Raw genomic sequence first — 23,986 nt, 5'->3', positions numbered from 1 at the left:
AATGCTTTGGCTGGACCGTAATTAGTGTGCAGCAAGTGAAGGCTTGTGGGAAAAACCTCTTGATTTTCTCTGAGATATCTGCTACACAGATAATTTGTCCGTGGAGCCCCGGTGTTGCAAAAGGTTTCAAACTAACAGAAGTAAAATGTAGTCTTTGTGCTTTATATTCTTACATTCTCATCACCTCTGCGCTGCTTTCAAATCCCACTCTTCAAACACAAGTGCTACACGCACAGAACATCTATGATTGTTTGTCCCAACGTCCATCAAGCAACACTTGGCTTGTGAGCTTCAGCTCCTGACATCTGTCACTCAGCACCCTTGAGATGAACACATTGGGTGCAAACTCTGCAGAAGAGAATGATTTAACTGTAACTAATGATTACTGGATTGCTATTGTTGATTCATTTACTAATAAGTGAGTCTATAAAATGTCAACAAACAGAGAAAAAAAGGTTATCACATACTCCCAAGTGCCCAAGATGATGTCTTTAGATTACTTATACGGTGCAACCAGCAGCCCAAACCCCGAGGCACCAAATTTACAATGCTATAAAACTGCTATCTAGAGGCAAGTAAACCCATTTCAGAAGATGGAACGAGCAACTAATCAATTACTTGACAAATAATTTCAGCACCAACACCTCGGTGACATGCTTGCCCTACTTTGATATTAAATGGGTATTGTGGATGTTAACATATTACTGCCACAGCTCCTTAGTCCATTACAAGAATTCATTTTAATGTCAGCCATAAAACATGGCATTGAAGCGCACTTTCAATTTGACTGTGTCGTCTCATTTTTTCTTGCGTTGGACAAATTTGTTAGACAGGAATCCAACATCACTTTAATCATTGGAATTACTGGTTTAGTCCAAAAGGGGAATCTCAATCTCATGTTTGTTTTTCATCTATATATTTACATAAATAGCTTAAACCAAGTGAGGCCGAAACCAAAGTCACGGTTTCAATCTATGTTCCATGAAATAGCTTGTGCTTATCAGGGTGCACGGTTTGGTTATCATCAGCAGCATTAAATGAGCATAAAAAATGGTAAATCAAAAGTTAAAATGAAAGATCAAGTAGTGTATGTCATGCCCACTGCAGCCGAGACGATCTTAATGTCATCCGGGTCGCGTTTTGGAGGTCAGAAAAGTATATTCACCACAGGGATCAACGGCTGGTTTCACGCCACATCCCCCTGTCCTAAGGATTAGCTCCAGTGAGCCGTCTGCATTGCTGAGCAGGCTACTGAGCTGCTGTCTGACCTTCATCTGATTACAAGTGAATGAAGCCATGCAAAGACACGGAGAGGGAGGACGCCCCATCTGACCCACGGCTTAACCAGCTGGCCACAAGCCGACAGCACAGCGTTAAAAAATATTTATATTCTCCATAAACAAAAAAAACAAGTCACAATCTCTGCAATATCCGCACTAAACACCACTTCAATCCATAGAGACCTCTAGGATTTAACTATAATTGATAAAAACATGCATTAAAAAGTCTTTGGAGCTTGGACTCCATCCTGCCGCAGGATAAACTAGGGGCCTGGATGCCGAGATCGGATAAGGCATATCCCACTCGGAGTCCAGGCACTGGTGGTGGTGGAGAATACGGCTTGCTGCAATCCTATGATACGCCGGGTTATTCTGCTGATTGGAGGTGTCTGGGGAGGTGGAGGGTTGCATCTGGTGCACGCTGAAATGACGACTGACAGCAACACAGAGGAGAACCGTTTTTAAAGTTTGACAGCAGCGACGTGATTAGTATACGGAAACGGTGCCAGCGTCTGGTTGGCTATTTCTAAGCGAAACCCCCCCCCCCCTCAGTCAGCTGACATGCGAGAGAGGCGGAAACCTGCGGAATGCACAGAATTGCTCAGCTTGCCTTCCTCACTGAATTTACGCCCAAACATCACACCTGGGTTTGCAAGAACCTCACCAAATTTCTTCTTTGTCTGTTTAAAAAAAAAAAAAAATTCAACATACGTAAAACTCTTAGAGTGAAGACAGCACAAAAGAACATTCAAAATATACAAACATGGTCTTAAGGATTGGCTTGTTGTCAATTGGGCATAAAAGCAGTGTGGCTATTTTACATTGTGATGTTTATTCATTTATTTTACGCCTAAGTGTTATAAATGTTCTGTTACTGTAGTTTGTTCTGCCCGATGCATGTCGTAGCCTGTTATGTCTGCACTGCTCTAGTTTCTACACTATTACATATTACATTATCTTTAATTTTGTGATGGAGGCGCATTGCCCCTGAAACATATATATTGACCGAACAACACAACGTTCAGGTCACCCCCTTCACCTCAGTCCATTCTCACAAGTACCAAGTAAACCATTGTATAGTTTAAAATATTATTAAAAGATGGATAAATTAAGAATAATATTTCTCTCATACCTTTATGTCTTTAATTTAGAATATAGATCTAAGTAACTTAAGCCTTCCCCAGAGTCGGATGCAAAGGCGCTTGATATTAACAGCATGACATAAACAAGTCAAAGCAAAAGTTTGAGATTTAAGACAAGGTATTATTGAAGATCATTGGCATAGCTGTGTTTAAGCGAGTGGGTGGCAGAGTGACACCCCTGCAGGGAATAATCTCCCCTCGCCTGCTCTCAGACAGAAACGCTGGTCCTTGTGACTCCTGGCGGCGTTGATAAGTTGCTCATTTCTACATCTCATTTGCAGCCTCAGGACAAGCGTAATTCACGTATTTAAATGACATCTTCCAAAAAAACAATGAAAAGCTCATTGTCGCAAAGGGGAGCGTTCTCTGCCGAGCGAGAAGCAAATGAGTAAAGCTGCATGAGGTAAAATTCTGTTCGTTTTTCTCTTGGTTGAAATCATGAGAGTGAAATAATAATTTCCCTCAAGTCTTAAGCGTTAAAGAATTCATAAACTATTCAACCCAGGGGCAGTTATTTGTACTTTGGATGGCTATAGTATTAAGTGTTCTTTGGCACTTCGATGTGTCAATATTAACTTTGTATTTGAGCGACTATACTTATTTTATATTCAGTTGGTTAATCCAAATACTCTTTCTTTTTTTGTGTTCCTTTGCCTTGCCAAGGCTCAGCGGGGCATTCAGGGATTTCTGTTGTAATTATCACCATCCCTTTGGCTCAAACCAAAGTAGATTCTCCTAAATCCCATTGAACATTAGTAGTGGATAATGAGCCAAAGGTATGTATAAGCAGTCGTGACTGTTTAAACTCCATGAGGTGGCAGCTTTGTTGAATGGAAGTGGGACATGATATAAAAAAATGCCTCAACATTCACCCATATGTAAAGAAAGTTCTGTTGTGTAACTAAAGTAACAAAACACCTTAACTTGTTTGCTATAATATGGTGCATATGTAAGGATTTGACATTACTGTGTGGCTATGATTACCTCTGTGATGATGATTCATATTGTTGCAGTTTTAGTTTTTTTATCCACTTTTGTCCATGGATGGTAGTTTATATTTGTTGACTCACTGAATAAGTATGAGTAACATGTTATAGGTCCCATTATATATTAACTCTACGGGATTTGCTGGACAGCTGTACAGTTACTATACCGATCAAATGGGTTTCAGACGTGCAACAGTAATGTCAATGTAAATGTCAATCACCTCTACAATAGTTTGCAGAGGCCTAAGTGAAAACAACTGTGTGGACTCTGGGCGTGGAGGCAAAATCTTTTAATTACTTATATTTTCAGTGTGGGGCCTTGCAGCATATTGAAAACATTGTTTTTTGCTACTTCAGGTAAAATTCACTCAATAATGGAAGGAACAGAAATATGTTGAATGCTTATTTTTTAAATCCTTTGAAAGACAATAAAAAAAACATCAACAACAACAAATACTAGGATCCGGTGAAGATGCATTAGTCTGGATGGGACGCGGTGGAGCACGTGCCGTGAACCCGCAGTCCCCATGCGGTAGCCTACCCGCCGCCCTGATTACCCGCCCGTGATGCCCCCACGCGCCCCCCCCCCCAGCGCGCCACCCCCCTTCCCACGCCTCCGCGCAGGCGAACGCAGTCTCCGTGCTCTGTGAACCAGCCCGACGCGCACACTGAACTCCGCCGTCAAATGGACCCGAATCAACCGCCCCTAAAAAAAGAAGGGATTCAGACTCAGTGATGTAAAAAAAAATAAAAAATAAAAAAAAAATAAAAAACCTTCGCACGTCGGACGGCGCGCGCGGCTCAGCTGCGTTCAGACCTGGATGAAGAGCCGAGGAGCGAGCCGCAATTACCCGGGACTCTAGAAGAAAGGAGAAGAAGAAAGAAAAAGAGTGAACGCCAGTGTTTGCGGGTTAGCTTCCCCCCCGAGGAGGCGAGCGGGCTGGTGGAGGAGAGTTCGGGGTCGCAGTTTTCTTCCGAGAGCTCATTATCTGCACTTTGAAAGGACGAACTTCGCCGCCGCCCTGGACTCGGTGAATCGATGCGCGCTGTAACATGGATGTCCGAGACGGGGCTAAACAGCAAACTACACCGCAGGGAACGCAGCACACTCAGGTAAAGAGGTGCAACTATTTGTGTTTTTATTTTTTGTTTTTTGTTGTTGTTGTTTGCGGAAACTCTATTTTCCTGTTTGCGTATTTTCCATCCATTCAATTATCGGGCTGCTCTGAACCCCCCCCAGTTGGCCAGAAACTTCCGCTTCTGGCGTCGAAGATAAACAAGCAACGTTCTATTTACATTTTAAATTGACTGAGACAAATCAGCACACGGACGGTTATGTCCTGGGTTTTCCAGACTGCGCTAATTATTTTAATTTTATTTCACACATCCCGGACATGCTGTGTTGTGTGTGTGTGCTGCCCACTATTGACTGTGAAATTGCATGTTAGGGCATATCCTATGTGCCCTACTGCCAATTAGAAGCCTCACAGATTTGCCATAGCGATATCATTTCCACACAGCTCATTAGAAATAACATTCTCTGTGTCCTCTAATTGCAAGGACCATCCTTCATCCTTCATACCCTGCATTTCATGTTGGTAGAAGACACAAATCAGCCCATTCTTTCTTCATAACTTAAAAACTCTGGCAGGACTCATTCGCTGTCGGCGACCCACAGAGGATTGGACTCGGTCCACTCTCATCATCTTTTCCTTTCTTTGATTGCATCCGGCTACGAGCCTGATTGCAGTTCAGATTGTCTGAAGACCTTTAGCGCGGGACTCGGTGGAAAATAACTCCTCTCGCAATCAAGTGTCCGTATGTTTGAGAGGGAGCTGCCTTGCACATTATGATTCTGCTATTAAGCAAATTAGAGGTGGCTCAGGAGGGGGTCCTTCTGACAAGTTCCTCCTCCCTGTTCCAAAATGTGTTGCAGTCTGCATCAGTCCCCCCCTTTGATTATCAGATAAGTATCAGGTGTTGTGAGCACTATTCTGTTGTGTCGTGTTGACATAATGCCAGCTGGATGTGCCCTGCAAACCGTTTATACCCGAAAGCTGCGGTTGAATTCCCTCAACCAACGCCACTCTGGAGTGTAGTTACTCTTTTTGCCTTTTAATATGCAAGTGGTTGGAATAGTAGATCTACTACAAGGTCTCCTCGGGGAACTGTGCTTATGGCCTGACACGTTTCCAATGATGTCACCGGCTCGGAAAGAGGATGAAGGTGGAACGTGGAGTTCATAGTACCCCAGTGAGCGGAGCCCGGTCTGCATACAAAGTGGACACACAACACATAGACTGACGGAGGTTAATCCAGGGAAAAGGGTGTGCATTCTAATAGGTGAAGGCAGGTTTAGACTATTTCGCAGAATATAAAGTAATAGTATACAATAAGTAAGTGGAACAGCAGCAACACAAAACTGAACCCATTGTTTACCTCTTCGCTTAAAATAAAACCATCAACAAACATTAATTTCTGCTGGACGAGAAATATGCAAATCCCAGAAAAACGCATTTCCTCACAAAATGTGTATATTTGTTATATGCCTCCAGTAATGTTATGTTTTTCTGACAGAACACAAAGGACAAACTTTCTCATTTTTCCAATTTTGGTGTTGATGGACATTAAAGCTGGAGGTTTCCAGTGTTATCAGCATTCTCCCATTTGGCTTCAAGTGGATTTCTCACGTTCCACTCGATAATAACAGATTTTTCTTGGTCATGGGATCACAATAGCTTCTCAGACCTCAACCTGTGTGGGAACTATTCATTTGCAAGGCTCTCGAATCCTAATGGGATTCTTAATGAGTACCGTAGCAAATGCAGGTGTACTGGAATCGTCAACCACTTTCAGTCAGAGGTTGCATCACTTGTAAGACGATTTATACCCATGTTTGCTGCAGGTGCCTGATTAGAGTGATTTGAATCCAGGCCACTCACTCAGTTAGGGTATTTACAATAAGTGCATTGCTCGAGGTTTAACCCTTCAATAAATACAACTTGAATCAATGATGTTCAGAAACTGAATCAAGGTGCACAGATCTTTAAAGAGGGGGGGGGGGGGGGGGCAAATCGACCATACATCGACCATTAAAACTGCATGTGTGCAGGTGGGCGCTCAGCTAGGGGAGAGTGGGGCGAGCCCCCCTGGTGGGGTCTGGAGAAAATGGAGTAGCTGGCATGTGTTATGTCGTGCCTGCGGCTTGTGTGCTCAGATCAAAACACCATTAGTCTCTTTGTCTTGTGTCACTATTTGAGGTAGATCTTGGCGAGGGAAGGCGTTGGCGCCGACTTGATTCCCGGGGTGTGCGAGATTTGCGTGGGTCGGCACGCATGCGAGGTTCAAGAGAGCTTTGAGCTCATCGGTTTATTTGTGCGGAGATTCTTGATGAGCGCTACAGAGGCAGAGGGAATTTTGGAGTTTTGCATTAAGAATAAGTAAGCACATTTCAAATACCTTTGGAAGTACTATCTGTTTCTTGTAAACATTCAGCAGGAAGCTGCTTTTGGTTCAACAGATATAACGTGAGAGAAAAATCACTTATAAATGAATAGAATGTGCCTATTTTATTGATTGATTGATTGATTTGGGACTGAATAATATTATCTACAACACTCCTCGCAAAGGCTGCTTAATAAAATCTTCCAGTCTTGTGTGCAGTGAATGAAGACAGTGTCCAGGATCAGGAAGGAATTTCACGTTCTCTACTACTGCGAGTAGAGAACTTGAGCAGCAGCAAAAAATACATTTTAAATAACTGGAGGGACTCGGAGCCGTGAGAGGAGCCTCGCATGCAAAGCACTGATCGAGCTGGTGTCTGCAGATCAAGTGAAGTCACAGCTCAGGTGATTAAAGATGCAGCATTGTATGCTATTTTTCCTGGTCTTGTCTCGTTCCTGCAGAGTATGAGAGTCTGGTCTCATTCATGATTCAGAGCTCGGGTGGGTGGGTGTGAGTGCGTGCGGTGCTCATGTATTTTAGTGTGAGTTTCTACCTGGAGTCTTCAACTAAAGGGACCTGCAGTACCCCTCTAATAATACATTTTGGAGCTCTGAAAAATTGATGGCAGCGAAGAGATCAGGTATAGTGAGGGTGGTTGAATCAGCGGACATCACTGTTAGCTTGTCTGGCTGAATGAGCTACAATCAACCACTTATCAAGAGAACAAAAGGGACGAGTGGTGTCACTATGACAACACTGAAATTCACAGGAGATTTGTCTCACTCAAATGGCATTTTCCTCAAAAGTCAAATCATTTTCTATATTCAAGCTCTCTTTCAATACGTGATATTGATCTGATGTAATTTAGATTAAGTTCAATTAACACACGGAATGAACCAGGACTAATCAATATATTTTTGATTTTGAAATCTCTGAAAATGGTGTAGGAAGCCTTCCTCACATTTAACATGCACTTCAACCAAGCTGCTGTAGATCGTGTCAATTTCCCTTCTGGGGGACTAATGAAGAATTATCTCATCTTATCTAAAGCTTGAATGAGAGAATGCATGGCATTTTGACCCCTTGATGATTAACTTTATTATCAATTCATCATCACAAAAAATAGTGCTGTAATATTGATGTCTTCATATAGGTTTAGCAGTCATCTGGGATGTTGGTTATTCTGATATCGTGACATTTGGTCATTTTACGTAATGATGTTTGTGTGAAGTTTCATCCACTGATGGTGAAGTCGGAGATGAAACGTGTGAGCAGCACCTGAAACGATGCATCGGCTCATCGTCATGACTTGCTTCTAACTGCAATGTTTTTATCTCCCCACGCTAATCACTCTGGCTTGCTTTTGAATTCGGCAAATCACATTCATATTTCCTCCAGAAGCTTATGGAAGTAATTGAGCTGAAATGTCACTTTCATAGGTAGGCGATACTTGACGGGGATAATGCTGTCCGCAGCATGCCCGTCACGCAGTGGTTAAATCATTGCACCGAAGAAAGTCCATTTATTGCATTGTGATGTATTTTGTGAAATGAGAGGCTGGATTCCCCAATGTGGTGTCACATATTAATGCAGCTGAATTTGTGCAAATTGGGATAGGAAATGTTTAGGAAAGAACTGTCATTTCAGCCTTGATCTTATTCTATTTCTTTCAAATGCAGACTTTTTCCAGACATGAAAGAGAGTGGATCTTGAAAGGCAAAGTTTGAACGCTCTCTCTGCCATTAACTTTCATCTCATACAGCAAACAAATAAGGAATCAATTTGGGTTGAAAGTAAGTCATTGGCCTCGTCACTAACACTCACGGTCAAAGTGGTAATTCATTTGTACTGAAGAGGAAGTCAAAATACGGCTACCCCTGCCATCAGCGGAGTGCGGCCTTTCATCCCGTACGAACCTGTCGTCTGGGGCGTTGTTTCTTGGGGGGGGGGGGGGGGGGGCAATAGAGATCAAGAGCCGGCTCTTACAGGCCAACAGATACCTGCTTTGAAAAAACAACGTGTCTCAGTGGTTCACATGTCCTGGTGGTCCCCGATAGTCAGACAATAACGTTGACGGAGCAATTATGTTCAAATAAATGTGCAGTGATGTACCGGGTGAAGAAAGTCAGTGTTGATGATGTGGAATTAACTATGTTTTGGTAATACATGTATCATCAACAAAGGATTTTTACTTAAAACCAGAGTGCCTCAGATATATACCTATACCTATAAATAACATATTATGTGTGTGAGTTTGGAATATAAACCGTCTTTGAATTTCCAGGCCCATCTTTTTTTTCTTCGATTAGTCATTTTGCGTAGTAATTTATTCGGCTCATCCCTCAAAATGATTTTCTGAAAGGAGGAGCCCTCCAAAAATATCCAGGAGCACGAGAAGGGATTTGAAGATACACTGTTATTTATTATTGAAGCGTTTACTCAAGACATTTGCATCCTAATAACTGACGGATAAGTTGGTAACTGAGATGACATTCGAAAGCCAATCTCCATGATGAGATTTATTGAGGAAAGGTGTTTCCTTCCAATGTTTATTGCAAGCAGCAGGCAGAGAAGTGCCAGGAACGCAGTTGATATATTCACATAAGCATCAGTATGCGCTGTCATACTTTTTCAGTGGCGTAAAGATAAGAGGCGTCAAGATAACTGGAAAACTATGAAAGAGTAATCTCTCAGTTGTCTCTGCTTGTTTTGCCTTTTGAAAGACTGTACTGTACGTTGTTAGTAATTTCCTCCTCATTAATCTCAGCACGCTGCGGTGTGTAGTCAGAGGAAACGGTGCCATCAGTCGGTTAAATGTACCAGAGTCCACTTGAGCACAGACGATGGCTAATTCCCTCTCTTCATCCTGTCTCACTCCATGACCAGCACTATCATATCACCGGCTGCTTTACCAGAAAGGATCGTAGCTATCAACATGTCTGGGGCGTCAGAGTACCGAGACAAATAAATACATCAGTGTTTATCGAGAGTAGTCCGTCTCATTATCATTTCAAAACTTTTTTTCGGGCCATCATTTGAGTCTCAGCAGGGATAAATTACACTTTAGTCCTTGGGAAAATCAATTGTGTGAGTTTCCCGGGGGACAGAAAATGGGTTTGCCCAGCCTACAGTCATCTCTTCATGTCAGAAACACATAATCCCTCCAGCTCAGATGGATTCGAGGAGCCAGGACAGTGCTTTATTACAAGCCAGGGAAGTGTCTGACAACCAGCTTGCTTTTTTGTTTTGTTTTTCTCAGCAGGTTTAAGTACAAGCAATCCCTTTATGTTTCTCTTGCAGACATGATCCCTATTATGCAATGTTAAGCACAGTTAAGTAAGCACTGCTGTGAAAGTGTTTTGTAAGTGCTTTGCTTGGACAAATCATTTTATGTTTGCGGGGGACAGAGCGGCTACTTGATTATTCTCACAATTATGGATTGTACCCGCAATTGAAAAATCCCGCTGACCTAAAAAGTGTTCGTAAAGACGTCATGAAACTAAACCTTTTCTTCTTTTTCTTTTTTTTCCCTTGTGTTTTATATACTTCAAGCAGCAAACTTGGAAAATTCCTGTTCACAACTGCTGTGTCTAATGGCTTCTCCCTGCGTTTCTTTTCATTCAACAGGAGAACGGTGAACGCGCTGGAGAAGACGAAGCCAGGATTCTCCACACCTGTGATTTGATGTGAGCCTGTATTGACCTGAGACTATTAAAATGGAGTTGCTATGGAAACTTATACTTCTGCTGTCATGGGTGGAGTGTTTGGCAGGTAAGCCTTCCAAAAATGCACTTCTTCATGTTATTTGCCTTACGGGTTAGTAATTGTTATTTATAGACACCACCTAAATTATATCCCAATAAAAATGTGCATGTAAAAAAACGGGTTCACCCTGTTGTCAGCTCAAAGCAGCAGATTAACATTCCTTCGTTTCTGCCTAGCAGCTATTTCTATTTTTCTTTTCAGCTGCAATGCATCCTGTTGGAAGAAGATTAAGCCAGGTTTCTATTTCTGAAAGACACTCCCTATCTAGCAGTTGAATGTGTAGTCATTTATTTCAAAGAGACCCTCAATTGTAGCTCTAATTGAGATTGCACTAGCAGTGGTGCAGAAATCGTGTCATTGATCTTGCTTTTAATGAGACCTTATTTCCCTCCCTCGCAACAGATTCAGGGTCAAACGGCAGTTGTCAGTTGTAGAAAGTCAGAGTCTGACACAGGCTTTGTCGCCTGAGCGCAGCATCTTGAGAAATTAATAATCTTTCATGTTTCCTTGCTCCAAATTGTCAGCCCCTCCTAGTTGCTGCGACCCAAAATAATTAGTGTGCTTGCATGTCGGTCTGTGTGTGTGTGTGTGTGTGTCTGTGCTTACTTGAAACCGCCAAAAATGCTTTTGTGCATGTGTGTCTCTCTTCAAACGCACAGCAGCACGTCGGACGGACATGGTAATTAGCATCACTTATCACAAAATCCAATACACATCAGTGGACGTCTAACGAGCCTTTCCTCAGGGAACTGCGTCTCACTTTGCAATTATGTCCAGTGTGAGCTTCCTGTTGAATGTACGGACAAGAGAATGTCCCACTATTAACCTGACTGAGTTACCCCGACACACAGCTTCAAGGACACACTTGAAGTGTGCATTTTGTACCATTAATCCCAGCTGCAAAACTTTCTCTTGAAACCCTATTTATTTATGGAAATTAGCGCTTAACAAAGGAGCGGAGGTTAAACGGTTTCTGAAAAGCGAATGTGTTGCACGGCCCTTGCCTCGCTCTTCAGGCTCACGCTCACAGTCCGTATGAGAGAGTAACTTAGCATTAATATTCAGTAAGGGGTTACATTACATATGCTCTGCCGGCAAGACAAGTATGGCGCAATACAACGGTCGAGCTCCAAAGCCTCTGTGTTCTTTATAAGCGTTTTAGTATTCAGACCTGCATTGCTGAGGAAAGAGAGGAAGGAAGATGGGTGCTTCTAGTCGTCCCGACTTTTCAGTAGGCATTGGTTGTGTGGGATAGCAATGGGGCCAAGCCAAGCGTCACACAGAAGCAGGATGGGGTCGACATTCTCCGTCTGACAGAAAAAAAAACTCTGCTTTTAAGCTTTCTGCGTTGAAAGGGTCAAATTCAGGGACCGTTTAGCAAGTTTGAACATGAGGACGAGTACATCAAGTACAGCTTTAGGAATGACTTCCATAAATGTGAACCTATCCTTTCAGATGACACAGCCGCTGTTCCCACTAAATAAATACTGGGCTGCTTCTGGTTTGAATCTCCTGGAACAACTTTTACTTTGCTCTGTGTGCATCCCAGACGACTGGAGTTCAAAACATTGACTTTTATTGCATCTTTGAAGTTCTGTAGCAGCAGAGATGAGGGATATTCCCCAGTGAATCTCCCTCCCATAGCTGGCTGTACTTTTGCTTCATCCAGGGTTGAAGAATCATCCCACATGTGTTCGTGTAGTCTGTTAATTATAGGTCCATAATAATTCATCTGCATTGTGTATTTTCTCCATCACTATTAATTAAACAGCAGTACAAACAGTGTTGGTGTCATGATACATCCCAATAGCCTGAGGCAGTGCTGTGAGCTGTGATTATTGTGAACATTTTAACTGTATTATCTTGTAATGCAGGACTGTCACGGTTTGGCTTCGCTTCCTGTTTTAGTTTGAAGTTTCATGTCTCTTGTGGTCCTGGGTTAACTTCACTTCCTGCCTTGTCTTGTGATTGCGTGATTGTCTCCACCTGTGTCCAATCACCTGCACCTCCCTTGTGTATTTAAGCCCTGTGTGCCTGTTGTCCCCTGTCGCGTCATTGTCTATATGTCCCTCGTCGTTGGAGCACGTCTTGAGTTTGAGAATAAAGAGCACTTTGGATCGAGAATCTCTGCGCCTGAGTCCTCACTGCTCCAGCTGCATTCGTGACAGAATGACGCGACCCAAGGAGGACTCAGCAGAGTTTTGGAGCGGTCAGGGCCCCGACTATTTGGACGTGGGAAGTCCATTCTGGCAGCGCAAGACGGACGTTGTTCTCGGGCCCAGAGGCTACAGGAAAATGTGCCTCGAGCTTCGAGACCTCCTCAATCCGAGGAAAGGGAGCCCGGGGGGGGAGGAGACCTTGAACCCCCCAGTCCCGGCTCCTGTCCCGGCCCCCAGAGTCTCGCCTCCACCCGTTCCGGAACCCAGAGCCTCGCCTCCGCCTCTCCCGGCCACCAGAGTCTCGTCTCCGCCCGTCCCGGCCCCCAGACGCCCGTCAGCGCCCGTTCCTGCGCCGAGACGCCCGTCAGCGCCCGTTCCTGCGCCGAGACGCCCGTCAGCGCCCGTTCCTGCGCCGAGACGCCCGTCAGCGCCCGTTCCTGCGCCGAGACGCCCGTCAGCGCCCGTTCCTGCGCCGAGACGCCCGTCAGCGCCCGTTCCTGCGCCGAGACGCCCGTCAGCGCCCGTACCTGCGCCGAGACGCTCGTCAGCGCCCGTTCCTGCCCCGAGAACCCCGTCAGCGCCCGTACCTGCCCCGAGAACCCCGTCAGAGCCCGTTCCTGCCCCGAGAACCCCGTCAGAGCCCGTTCCTGCCCCGAGAACCCCGTCAGCGCCCGTTCCTGCCCCGAGAACCCCGTCAGCGCCCGTTCCTGCCCCGAGAACCACGCCCCCGGTCCCGGCCCCGCGGCGCCTGACCATGACCCCCCCTTCTCACCCTCTGGGGACCGTCTGGAATCCGGTCCTTGGAGGGGGATTGGGGTCAGGGCTCAGCCCGGTGATCCTCGCCACGACGACGACGCCGCAGCCGCACAGCTCGGCGCCCCCCGCCACGACGACGCCGGAGCCGCACCGCCCGGCGCCCCCCGCCACGACGACGCCGGAGCCGCACCGCCCGGCGCCCCCCGCCACCACGACGCCGGAGCCGCACCGCCCGGCGCCCCCCGAGACCCTGAAGCCCGGTCGCCGTAGCGGCCGGCCCCCCGAGACCCTGAAGCCCGGTCGCCGTAGCGGCCGGCCCCCCGAGACCCTGAAGTCTGGGCGCCGTGGCATCCCGGCCGGAGGGACCCGACACCGTGCCGCCGACCCTTGGGGTCCCCTGGGCGGCCGGGGGTTGTTGGGTTCCCCGCCCTCCCTCACGTGATTGCGTGATTGTCTCCACCTGTGTCCAATCACCTGCACCTCCCTTGTGTATTTAAGCCCTGTGTGCCTGTTGTCCCCTGTCGCGTCATTGTCTATATGTCCCTCGTCGTTGGAGCACGTCTTGAGTTTGAGAATAAAGGGCACTTTGGATCGAGAAACTCTGCGCCTGAGTCCTCACTGCACCTGCTCCAGCTGCATTCGTGACAAGGACACAGGCACCCAGTAATTATGCTCTTGTCATTATTTATATTGACCTGAAAGTAGGTGTCAACTACTTTTTATTCATTGTTAAGCTAAATTAAATGCCAAATTGGAAAAAATAAGCTTTTTTTCAGTCTCTCAGTAATGGAGATGTACTCCTTTTCTCTATTTAACTCTATATTTAAAGACTTTGAAATGGAAGATGGACATTTTTCACTATTTTCCAACATTTTATACCAATTGATACATTTTGAGAATAATTGTCATAATAATTGAAAATTCCAACACCATTTTGAAAAAGGAACCACTAAAGGTCAAATCAAGCATTTTGTAAGCTACTACGGTGTAAAATATGGCACAGTTTTAAAGCATGATGAATGTTTCCATTAGTGCAGACCATAGTGGTAGGTAAGTGGCAAATAACCTTCTAACCAATCGAGAGGAGGAAACAATAGCATTATTATTATTTCTGAAATTAAATGACAAATGGCATTAAGAAGCAATATGTTTCTGGGTTTATGTAGACATTCAGCTGAAAGAACAACAATAAGAAATAACTTTAATTTGCCTCTCCCACGAATGGAGTTGAACCTCATCCATTCTGCGTTTCCACAGTAAGAATGGCATTGAATAACTTTGATGTAAGGGTGTTATTGAATTTCAGATGCGCTGGCTTTGATTAGCTCCAGAATGAGGTGACACAGTAGGATATTGTTTGGGAATGTGATGGCCGCATTCCTCTCCTGTCGCTGAAAATGTAATTGATTTCATTTACAAAAGTCTGCAGTACAATACACCCTATTGCTCACAGTCACAGCACTGAAGAATGGCGTGCAACTTTTTTTGTGACATTTCTTGTTGCTATTTATTTTTTATGTTTTAATATATCTTCTCACCACCATTTAACTGGGATTGCACAAACGTTCATCTCCAATTGAAATTTTCCCTTTTTACAGATTTTACAGATTTTTATTATTAAGGGCTTTATTACATATAGTTACATTTTGCTGTATTTCAAGTGCAAAGAACCAAAAAAAAATAAGTTCAACACTTATTTCATATATTCGGATCGGCGTTATTAAATCCATACTTTGCTCACAACAACCCTAACGCAGCTTTTGCTCTGTAGCAACATTTGACGGCCCTGAATGAGAGACCTTTAAGGTGCACCTTATCGGCCTGGACAGAGGGGAAAGATGCTTTAAAAAGCAAGATTGGCTTTTTTTTATTTGATGCATAAAACCCTGAGCTGAAACGAATGGATTTGGGACCTCACAAACGACCAATGCCTCCCCCACAGCCGACTCCCCATGTGCCTGTTTATTCATGCTGAGGTAAGCTGGAGGAATTCATTTGCTGTCAGCTACTATTGAATTTGAGATTAGTTTTTATTTCAGCCTCCTAAACAGCTCCCTCTGCCTTGCACTTATGCTTCGATGCTGAGTCTTGTGTTGTCTGAAGAGCCTTCAAAAAACGGCTGCATCTGGCTGCAGGTGATAGATATGAGTGTGGGCGGCCCACTTTTATTTAAAGACCCTTCTGTAGTGACTTCCATCTCTGTCCTGCGGTATCGTGCAGTCAACTTTCTGTAAGCATCCTTGATCAGTATTCCTCTCTAATGGTGCTTTTTTTATGTGTTGGATCTGCCATCCGTTTGGGATATTTCTTTATTGGGTTGATCGATAGGCGTTTACAGGATAATTCAACATTTTAACGTTTACCAGATTTCTTTTCCGCATGCACCTACAGTGTGGTAAAGCTAACTAATATATGGCACCAAAATGAGATCTTCCCGTAAAAAAGGAAACACGCCTCAATGTTACAGCCCTGTAGAACTTGTGTGTAACACCTCTGTGTTTGATTACCAGATAGCAGGCTAGAAAATGATTCATCCTTTTACTACTGCATCTTCTATGCCCTCGTATGAAGGCAACAGAAGAGTTTCAGAGAGTTTGCATCAGTTTGAGCTGAGCCCCTGGAGGCACAGCCGCCGGAGCTCATCACGCTTCATAATTCTCGTATTTAGTCACCATTATTATAGGCTAACCGTTGCCATGGTGCTACTGAACATCGGGTCAGTTCAGTGCAGGCATAACCAGGAGTTTAGGATGCAACCGAATATCTATGTTGATCACATTTGTATTGCAGCCTGGGGAGAGGTTATGCCTTTGGGGGTTGTGTGCAATCTTCTGTGTCTGTCCTCAGTTATTCTTGCATTGAGCTGCGGTAGCTGCGTAATATTTTGAATGGCCAGTTATGGCCGCATGCTCACGGACCTCTAGTTGTTGGGTAGACTGACGCTTTCTCGGCTCACCTTTCATAGCCTGTTAAATAATGCCATTGATTGCATTGTTCCTTATCACTCCAACCTATTAACTGACCCATGACCCCCTAGTAGTGGGAGCTGAGTGCGCCGCTACTGCACATATGGACACATAGTGCTGCACACACACCTGGCGGGGATCTGCACTCTATTCAAAATGAACCTATTGAACTCTATGAACTCTATTCAAAAGTTAATCTGTACACATATATATACCCCGGGGTTGAACTTCATCCAAAAAAATAGATTGTAACTTTGAATTGATGGGACTAAAGGAGAATAACTAAAGGGATGGATCATGTTTGGGGGCTTGCAGCTGTATTCATATATTAAAAAAATATATGCAGAATGCAAATGGTTGTGACTTAATAACTGGATTCATTTATCAATGTAATAGCGCACAGCAATCCATCTCATGTTTAGAAGATGTGTGTTTGAGTATGGAAGAGGTGTCTTCTGGTAATCAATCATCTCTGAAAAGCTGCTTCAAGGGACACGCTTCATCTAACATAGATTATAATTAGTTGGCCTTTTATTCTGTGTAACTTTCTGAGGTTTATCCTTGTGGAGAGGAACAATCAGCGTACCAAGTCCCTTGTCAAACACCCTCTCACAGAGTTATTTTGAGTCTTGAGAATAAACTTGTACTGCCATGGCGCCAGAGACTTGAAAAGGATACCTGCCTCTCAAATAAATTAGCAACCCTTTCTACAGAATCTTCCCACTTATTTGTCATTATGAAAATGCAAATTAATCTGGCAAATTCAAATTAATTTTCTTCCCTCTCAGAAAGAAATGTTTACTCCTGTGAAGAGTTGTCTACCCTATGTGTCACTGTGGCCAAGGGCTGAGCTTTCACTACACGTTTTCGTACTTGTGCATTGGTAATTAACAAGGAAACAAATGTCACACTAGACATGCGTCTAGCTTTGCTGTTTCCATTCTAACAAAGACAATGTTATGTAGCATTATTAAAAAGTATACCACAGAATACCACAAGATGACAAATAACGATCTTTTTAACCTCTACACACATGACATAAATGTAGAAATACTGTGTTATAAGTGTCATTCAAAATGTACTTGAGAGCTCCACTGTTGATTTATTGAAAAACTGCAAACTATGACACGTACATTTGAAATGCATTATGAACATTCTTATAATGTGCTGGGATCTGCTGTATTGCACTGTATAATAATAGTGGTAAATACTCCAAATTATTGAGAATGATTTATATTGATAATCACAACACATTAGAAATTATTGTGAGAGTATTTTATTGCAGCACGGCATGGAAAGTGACGTGCGTGTAGATATACTAAGAGGTGGTCTGGATGAAGTTTTATAGTTCGTTCTTTGCTCTGAGGAAGCGGAATACAAAACAGTTTGGATCTCAAATATTTTTCCTCCAATTTTGGAAATGATTGGCTTTTTTCCCTATCTGCGGGGCACAGGGCACCATGCGGATGGCTCAAATGACACCATATTACTCTCAGCGATTGTTGCGAAATTTTATTTCAAATTTTCTGTTGGCTGACATCCCCTGGGAAGGCGGTGATACGTTTGAAGAGCTTAAATGAAATTGTGCTGAAGCGTGGTGGCAGCGCAGTGGGCCTTTGACAAGTCTGTACTTTCAGATGTTTGCATTAAAGTTTTATGAAGGTTACCAGCTGATTATGCAGATCTTGGGGGATCTCACAGCTTTTTACAGCTAATATGAGAAACGCTCACAGGCTTTGCTCACATGGAACCAACCTTTTCTTCTGCTGCTCTATTTTTTCACTCGTTTCCTTCCTGTCTTAGCCTGCAATATCTACTTGCCTGCAGAAAAATGTAAAATGTGTTTTTTCACGCTCACCGTGGAACCTCAAAGCTGAGGTACTTTGGTTGTTCTCCACCCAGGAAGCGAAGTCTTGCTGAGGCCTGTGTTCAACAAACAACCCGGCAGTGTGGTCTTTCCCCTTCATGCTGGTGAGAATCGCAGAGAGGTGGTGTTTAGCTGTGAGGCCCAGGGACACCCACCGCCCTTCTACAGGTAACCCCTCCCGCCATTGCTTTTTGCACACAGGTGTTCTTACTCTCCGAAGTTTCAAATGCAGGATTTTTACAAAAAAAATGAGGGAGATCTGAATCGTTGCCCTGGGAAAACTGTTGATTTGTGGACCTTATGGCTCGCTGCTGCTCGCTGCCTGCAGAACTCGCCGTCCCTGTCAGTCATGGTTAATCTGAGAATGATAAATTGATTGGCCTCAGCTGCTGCTCTATTGTACACTCGCCTTGGCGGGGGAGACATTGATCCGCTTTAGAATTCCCTTCTAGAGCTTCCTGTCATCAGTATCACTGGCCGTTGGAAAGATCAAGTGACCCAAGAGAATCATGCACCAAAACTCAGCCGCTATCGTGACAGAGATCGAGTGGGTGGAGGAAAGCGACCAGTGGAGTGCGTTTCACACACCAGAAATGATGTGGCAGACGATGCCCCACAATATCACAGCCTCGGGACAGCTACTGTTACATTTGGTATGCAGCATCACTGCCCACGGCTGCCCCCAAATTGCCAAAGGGCATCTGGTTTGGAGGTTATCACTACACATGGCTCACATCACTTCACGGACTGAGGTGCAGAGAACCGGATGACGGCCATTCTGCTTGAGGTTCAGCGATATTCGTTTTAGGAACAAGTTGGTACCCAGTTCCTCTGCTGCTAAAATGATAACAAATGAAAACAAATGACAAACAATGATTTGCTTTAAAGTGTATCAAGCGCATAAGCTATTCATTTATAATCAAATGAGGCCACATATCTGTTGTACTCCTGTCAGAGTAATTAAATGCAAATCGCAAAGCCGAGCATTTAATGTGTAATAGGTCGAAACGATCCTTCATAATATGAGCACATGCAGCCGGTAATGTAGCTTGAACATCCTTGGTGTAATGCCTAATGGGCACAAATTGAAACGAATGTTCAAGATCTTATTACAGGGATCGACTGGACTACTTATTACGCAATCTGCCGCTATTTAACCATCCGGAGAGTCCTACTTTTGAATAAAAAACGGTTCACAAGGTCATATTTGCAAGTTCTTTAGCCCTTCTGACTTCAAATTCTGAGAGCATGTCCGACTCCGTATCAAATCAAATTAGACTTTAATGACCTTTTTCATTACTGCACGTGCCACAAACTGTGCCAATAGATCTAACCCATCAAGAAGTAGTTCTCTGATTAATCACAAGCTGTTACGATATCATACTTTTATCCCTTTTAATGATGGGCCTGGTTTTCAGATCGACATGTTGCTCTGTTGAAGGTTCAGTCAGCACATCGTAGGGCTGTCATTTTGCTAACTAAGGGTTACTTTTGCCCGATTTGGAAATGAGTTCAGGGTATTTGAGAGGTTCAGCAGCAGGACACCACATGCTGAGTGACTCTTCACTGCAGTGTATGAAGGCAGATCTATTTCAGGGTTGCAAAGGACAATTTAATTTGCCCAAGACTACCCAATGACTGCTACTATGTAAAGCCCCCACTCCAAGTTGTCACCACACACCCTTGATTTGTCTCATCTGGAGCTCTTGGAGCAGTTCCAGCTGCAACACCAAATCACTAACTCAATCTAATCAGCCAATCTGCCGTTGAGCACCGCTCTGCTGCATATGTCCCTCCATTCCCTCCCTTCAACCCTGCCTGCCGCTGTCTTTGTCTTAATCCATCCAGCTGAAGAAGGAGGAAGAAGGTCAGAAATAGCAACCACAAGCCTCCATTTTCTAAGTCTAATTGAGACCAAGGAGCTAACATTCCACTTGCTGTGTGCCTTATTCCCTTCGATGAAAAGCTTTTTCTTGAGTCTTCTTTTGCAAATATATCTTCTCTTTTTTGTCTTTGTTAGTATTAACTGAGTTGGTTTGAGACTGAAAGTGAGAATTCCCTGGAAAATAAAACACACAATAAAAAAAAAAACAGGTTTAATTTTTTTGTTGTTGTTGTAATCTTGCAATCAAGCATCACATACTGCATTTGGGTGAATTGGTCAACAACTCAGCAGGTTTTCTGAGACCATAACATACGTATAATCATGCTAAATTACCAACATTAAATCTCTTAAATAAAGCCACACAAATATAGTTAGAAACTGATGGCTTGCAATGCGTCCTACTATGACGTATAACAATACGTACACAACAAAAAAACAAGCCTTTTCTTACGTACTTCAGATTAGGCACCGAAAATATTTAGCTGCGATAGCAGTGGGCGTTTTGATAAGTAGGAGATGAATATCATTGCAGAGCCGTGTACTCATTTTTATGTTGTCTGAAAAAATTGAACAAATTCCCTGATTGAGCCATCGTGGTCGTTTAATTTTATCCTCAATTTTAAAATGTGTTTTAATATGAGTGCTAATAATGAATGAATGATCATCCTAGACATATAATGAGAATTCACTACAGTAATAAGTTGCATAAATGTGAAGAACAAGCAGGTTTAACACTACAAAAAGCCACAGCGTTGTGTAATAAGCTATTGAGGAAACCCATCAATGCGACACAGTCGGTTTAATGGCTTTCTTTGCCATATTTGTCATCGACAGGTCTAATTATCAATATGGAAATTATGTGCAAGTGCACCCGCCTCTGCAATGATTGAGATTTATAATGCAGAAGCAGCTTCATGTATCTGATGAAAAGAATATGTTTGTGCGCACAGTTTTAGTGGTTAATCTGCACAGAGTTGGATGAATATGGCCCCTGGTGCTTGGCCCCCCAGTCTGATAATCACTATGATTGGAGGGGAGGATTCATGGTGAAAAAGCCTCACTCGTGGAGTCGTTGATGGACAAACATTGTGGAAAGACAAAGGAATGGAGAGCATTTGATTGGTGAGTGAGAGATTTGTTTGAAGGGAGAAAAAGCCCGAAACAAATGACTGTTGCTTATTGCTTACCCTTTTAAGGCTTTAGTTATATTAATTTGGTTTTTTCTGCAAAACACAACTGTGTAATTTCTGTCAGCTATCTAGAATAAAGCTTTTTTGTTCCAGTTCAGGCTACTGGGATTTCTTTAGTTGACATTGATTGGACTTTTTTGCATCAGCGTCGGTTAGTCTGAACAAACAGCAACAATAGGTAAGAGTAACTACATGGCATCGTCTCTCTGTGTATGAAGTCATTTTCGTTGTTTGTCTCATGCTTACATTCACAGGTGGAAGCTCAATGGCTCCTTCATCCTGCCCAGACCAGGGTCGCGTTACTCTCTCTCCGGAGGAAACTTACACATCAGCCATCTGAACAAAGAGGAGGATGTTGGCATCTACCAGTGCCTGGCTTCCAACTCCTTCGGCACCATCGTCAGCAGGGAGGCCAGCCTGCACATTGCATGTAAGTCCATGTTATCTCACAAAGTCACCACAGATCCCTCTCTGAATATTCAGTCTGAGGCCCTGCGGTGCAATTGCAACAGGCCACCCTCAACGTTAAAGCAGCTGATATTTTACTTTGAGTTGTATTTATTACTTTACGTGTTACATCATTGCAGGCCGTAGTTCTCTCTGTGCTACGTACACAAAGTATATGTTTATATGTGAAAGGAGACATTCATTTAAATAAAACCACCACAACAAAACAAGGTGAAGAAAACCTGGAGCTTTCAAGAGTCATTGATCACATTGTCTGTATGTATTTACTTATTTGATCTTCATACTATATTTAAAATATAATATTTGCCCTAAATCTTAAAAACCAAAAAATGTAATGATTCCTCTTAAGACTAATTAAGGGCCCCTCAAGGGCATTGACAATTTCTCACATTGCCAAAGTGGTAATGCGTCTTTTCTACAAAAAGAAAAAAGTACAACAACATAATAGTTCTGTTTGATTGTCTTGTGCAATTTGTGTTATTTTCAGTTCAGTTTAGTTCACCTCAATTCAACTACGGCTCCTTGGGGATCGGTTCAGTCTTTGTTTGCCTTGGAAAGTAGAAATTTCATTAAACATCAGAAGTTGTGATTCACTGAAAGTATAATGACCCAGTAGGATTCTTTGAATATTGTTTGTTGTCAGACTGGATCTTCTCTAACAAAAATAACAACAACTAGAGCCTGTTACAGCAGGCTGATTCTGTTAGAGTTACTAATGAGAAAACACCACTTTACCGGCCATGTTCCTGTTATGCTTTTATTCTTTAACCCTGATTAAAGCTCCAGTGCTGGTGTTTATTATATTAAACTCCTCACACCCCTGTGATGATTGTGTGGTGGGCCTTGACAGACCAGTATAGTTGATGCTTTACCGCCTTCATCCATCACATTTTATAAGAGTCTCAGGCCTCTCTGATGGCAAGGTGAACTTGAGGCCTCCACTCTTGATGGGCAGCCCATATCAAATGACAGCCCTGATATCTGTGAACAGATGGTGCAGCTAGATTGAATTCTGATATCTGTTTCTCTGCCATAGCAGACGCAGAGATGATCCTTGGCAGGGAGGCGCACAGAGGTATCCATCTTGCTGCGATATGGTGCTTCTTTTTTTCACAAAGCAGCACTAAATCTTCGATATATGGTGTAAATCGGGGCCCCGAGTTACCAGGAAGCTGTTGCTCATATTCACGTTTCGATTTGCGAGGCCTCACCTGAACTGTGTGTCATCGTGATTACGCTCATCCATTGCCTCGGCTTGACCCGGGACTCGCTGCTTTTGTCAACAGATGAAGACAAATATCATTGCTGATGTGTCGTACCTCTTATTTATTGCCCTTTGTTTAACTTAATTAAGTCTGCTCGATGATTGAGTGGGTATTAGGTCAAGGGAAAAAATTCATGGAGGAGCAGCCGGTTATGAGACTCTGTAATTGTAACAGACTCTTGAGTAGCTCAGTATGCTCTTTCAAACATCTCACTCTATGAGACGCAAACCAAAGCAAAGGCCACTTAATGAAGAAAAAACAAGGTTCAACAATCATGTGGAGAGGGACATCATGTCTGATAGTCTAGAGCCAAGGCTATTGGGCAATAATGCAAAAAAAATTGCAGCCTGCTCATTATCAAACACCACGATTATAACCTCGTCAAAAGTGTTATCTGTATTTGGACATTTCTTCACTTACAAACAAGATCAATGTCTCAACGAACAAGATCAATGTCTGTAAGATTTGCACAAACAAATGATGTCGCAAATCACCAGATTTGTATAGTGCGTAGCCTAAATGTTTAATCCTCTGGAGGATGGATGATATAACAGTGTCTGTTGCCATCTGGTAGGAGTTTAAAGCTAAAAGTATAAAGGGTCCGGATCCTGTTGACAATACAGACTTAAATGTTTAAAAGGTTCTGCTTGCCTGCTGGAAGTGCTGGAAGGAATAATCTAGTTGGTTATCGAGCCAGATTGATTTTCTTAATCCCCAAGGGGTATTTTTGGTGTAAGGGTAAGGATTTTCCCTGACACAAGATGCAACATTATATAACAGATCCCAAGGCCAGCAATATAGGCAAAATGCATT

General features: G+C 43.4%; 1 protein-coding gene across 2 annotated transcripts in view; it reads left to right on the top strand.

Annotated features, from left to right (window-relative positions):
- The first annotated feature begins 4,010 nt into the window (after positions 1–4,010).
- cntn3a.1 (contactin 3a, tandem duplicate 1) overlaps positions 4,011–23,986 on the top strand; it is a 58,958-nt gene continuing 38,982 nt past the window's right edge. For both annotated transcript variants that reach the window (XM_037481058.2, XM_037481057.2), the window contains exons 1-4: positions 4,011–4,521; positions 10,480–10,623; positions 18,401–18,533; positions 21,695–21,870. In XM_037481058.2, coding sequence (XP_037336955.1) covers positions 10,569–10,623; positions 18,401–18,533; positions 21,695–21,870 — 364 coding nt within the window. In that variant the 5' untranslated portion in view covers positions 4,011–4,521; positions 10,480–10,568. The remainder of the gene's footprint in view (positions 4,522–10,479; positions 10,624–18,400; positions 18,534–21,694; positions 21,871–23,986) is intronic.

The sequence above is a fragment of the Pungitius pungitius genome, chromosome 1 (assembly GCF_949316345.1).
Source record: "Pungitius pungitius chromosome 1, fPunPun2.1, whole genome shotgun sequence".
Classification (NCBI taxonomy): Eukaryota; Metazoa; Chordata; class Actinopteri; order Perciformes; family Gasterosteidae; genus Pungitius; species Pungitius pungitius.
The sequence above is the reverse complement of the archived record's forward strand: the minus strand, read 5'-3'. Positions and strand labels throughout refer to the sequence as shown.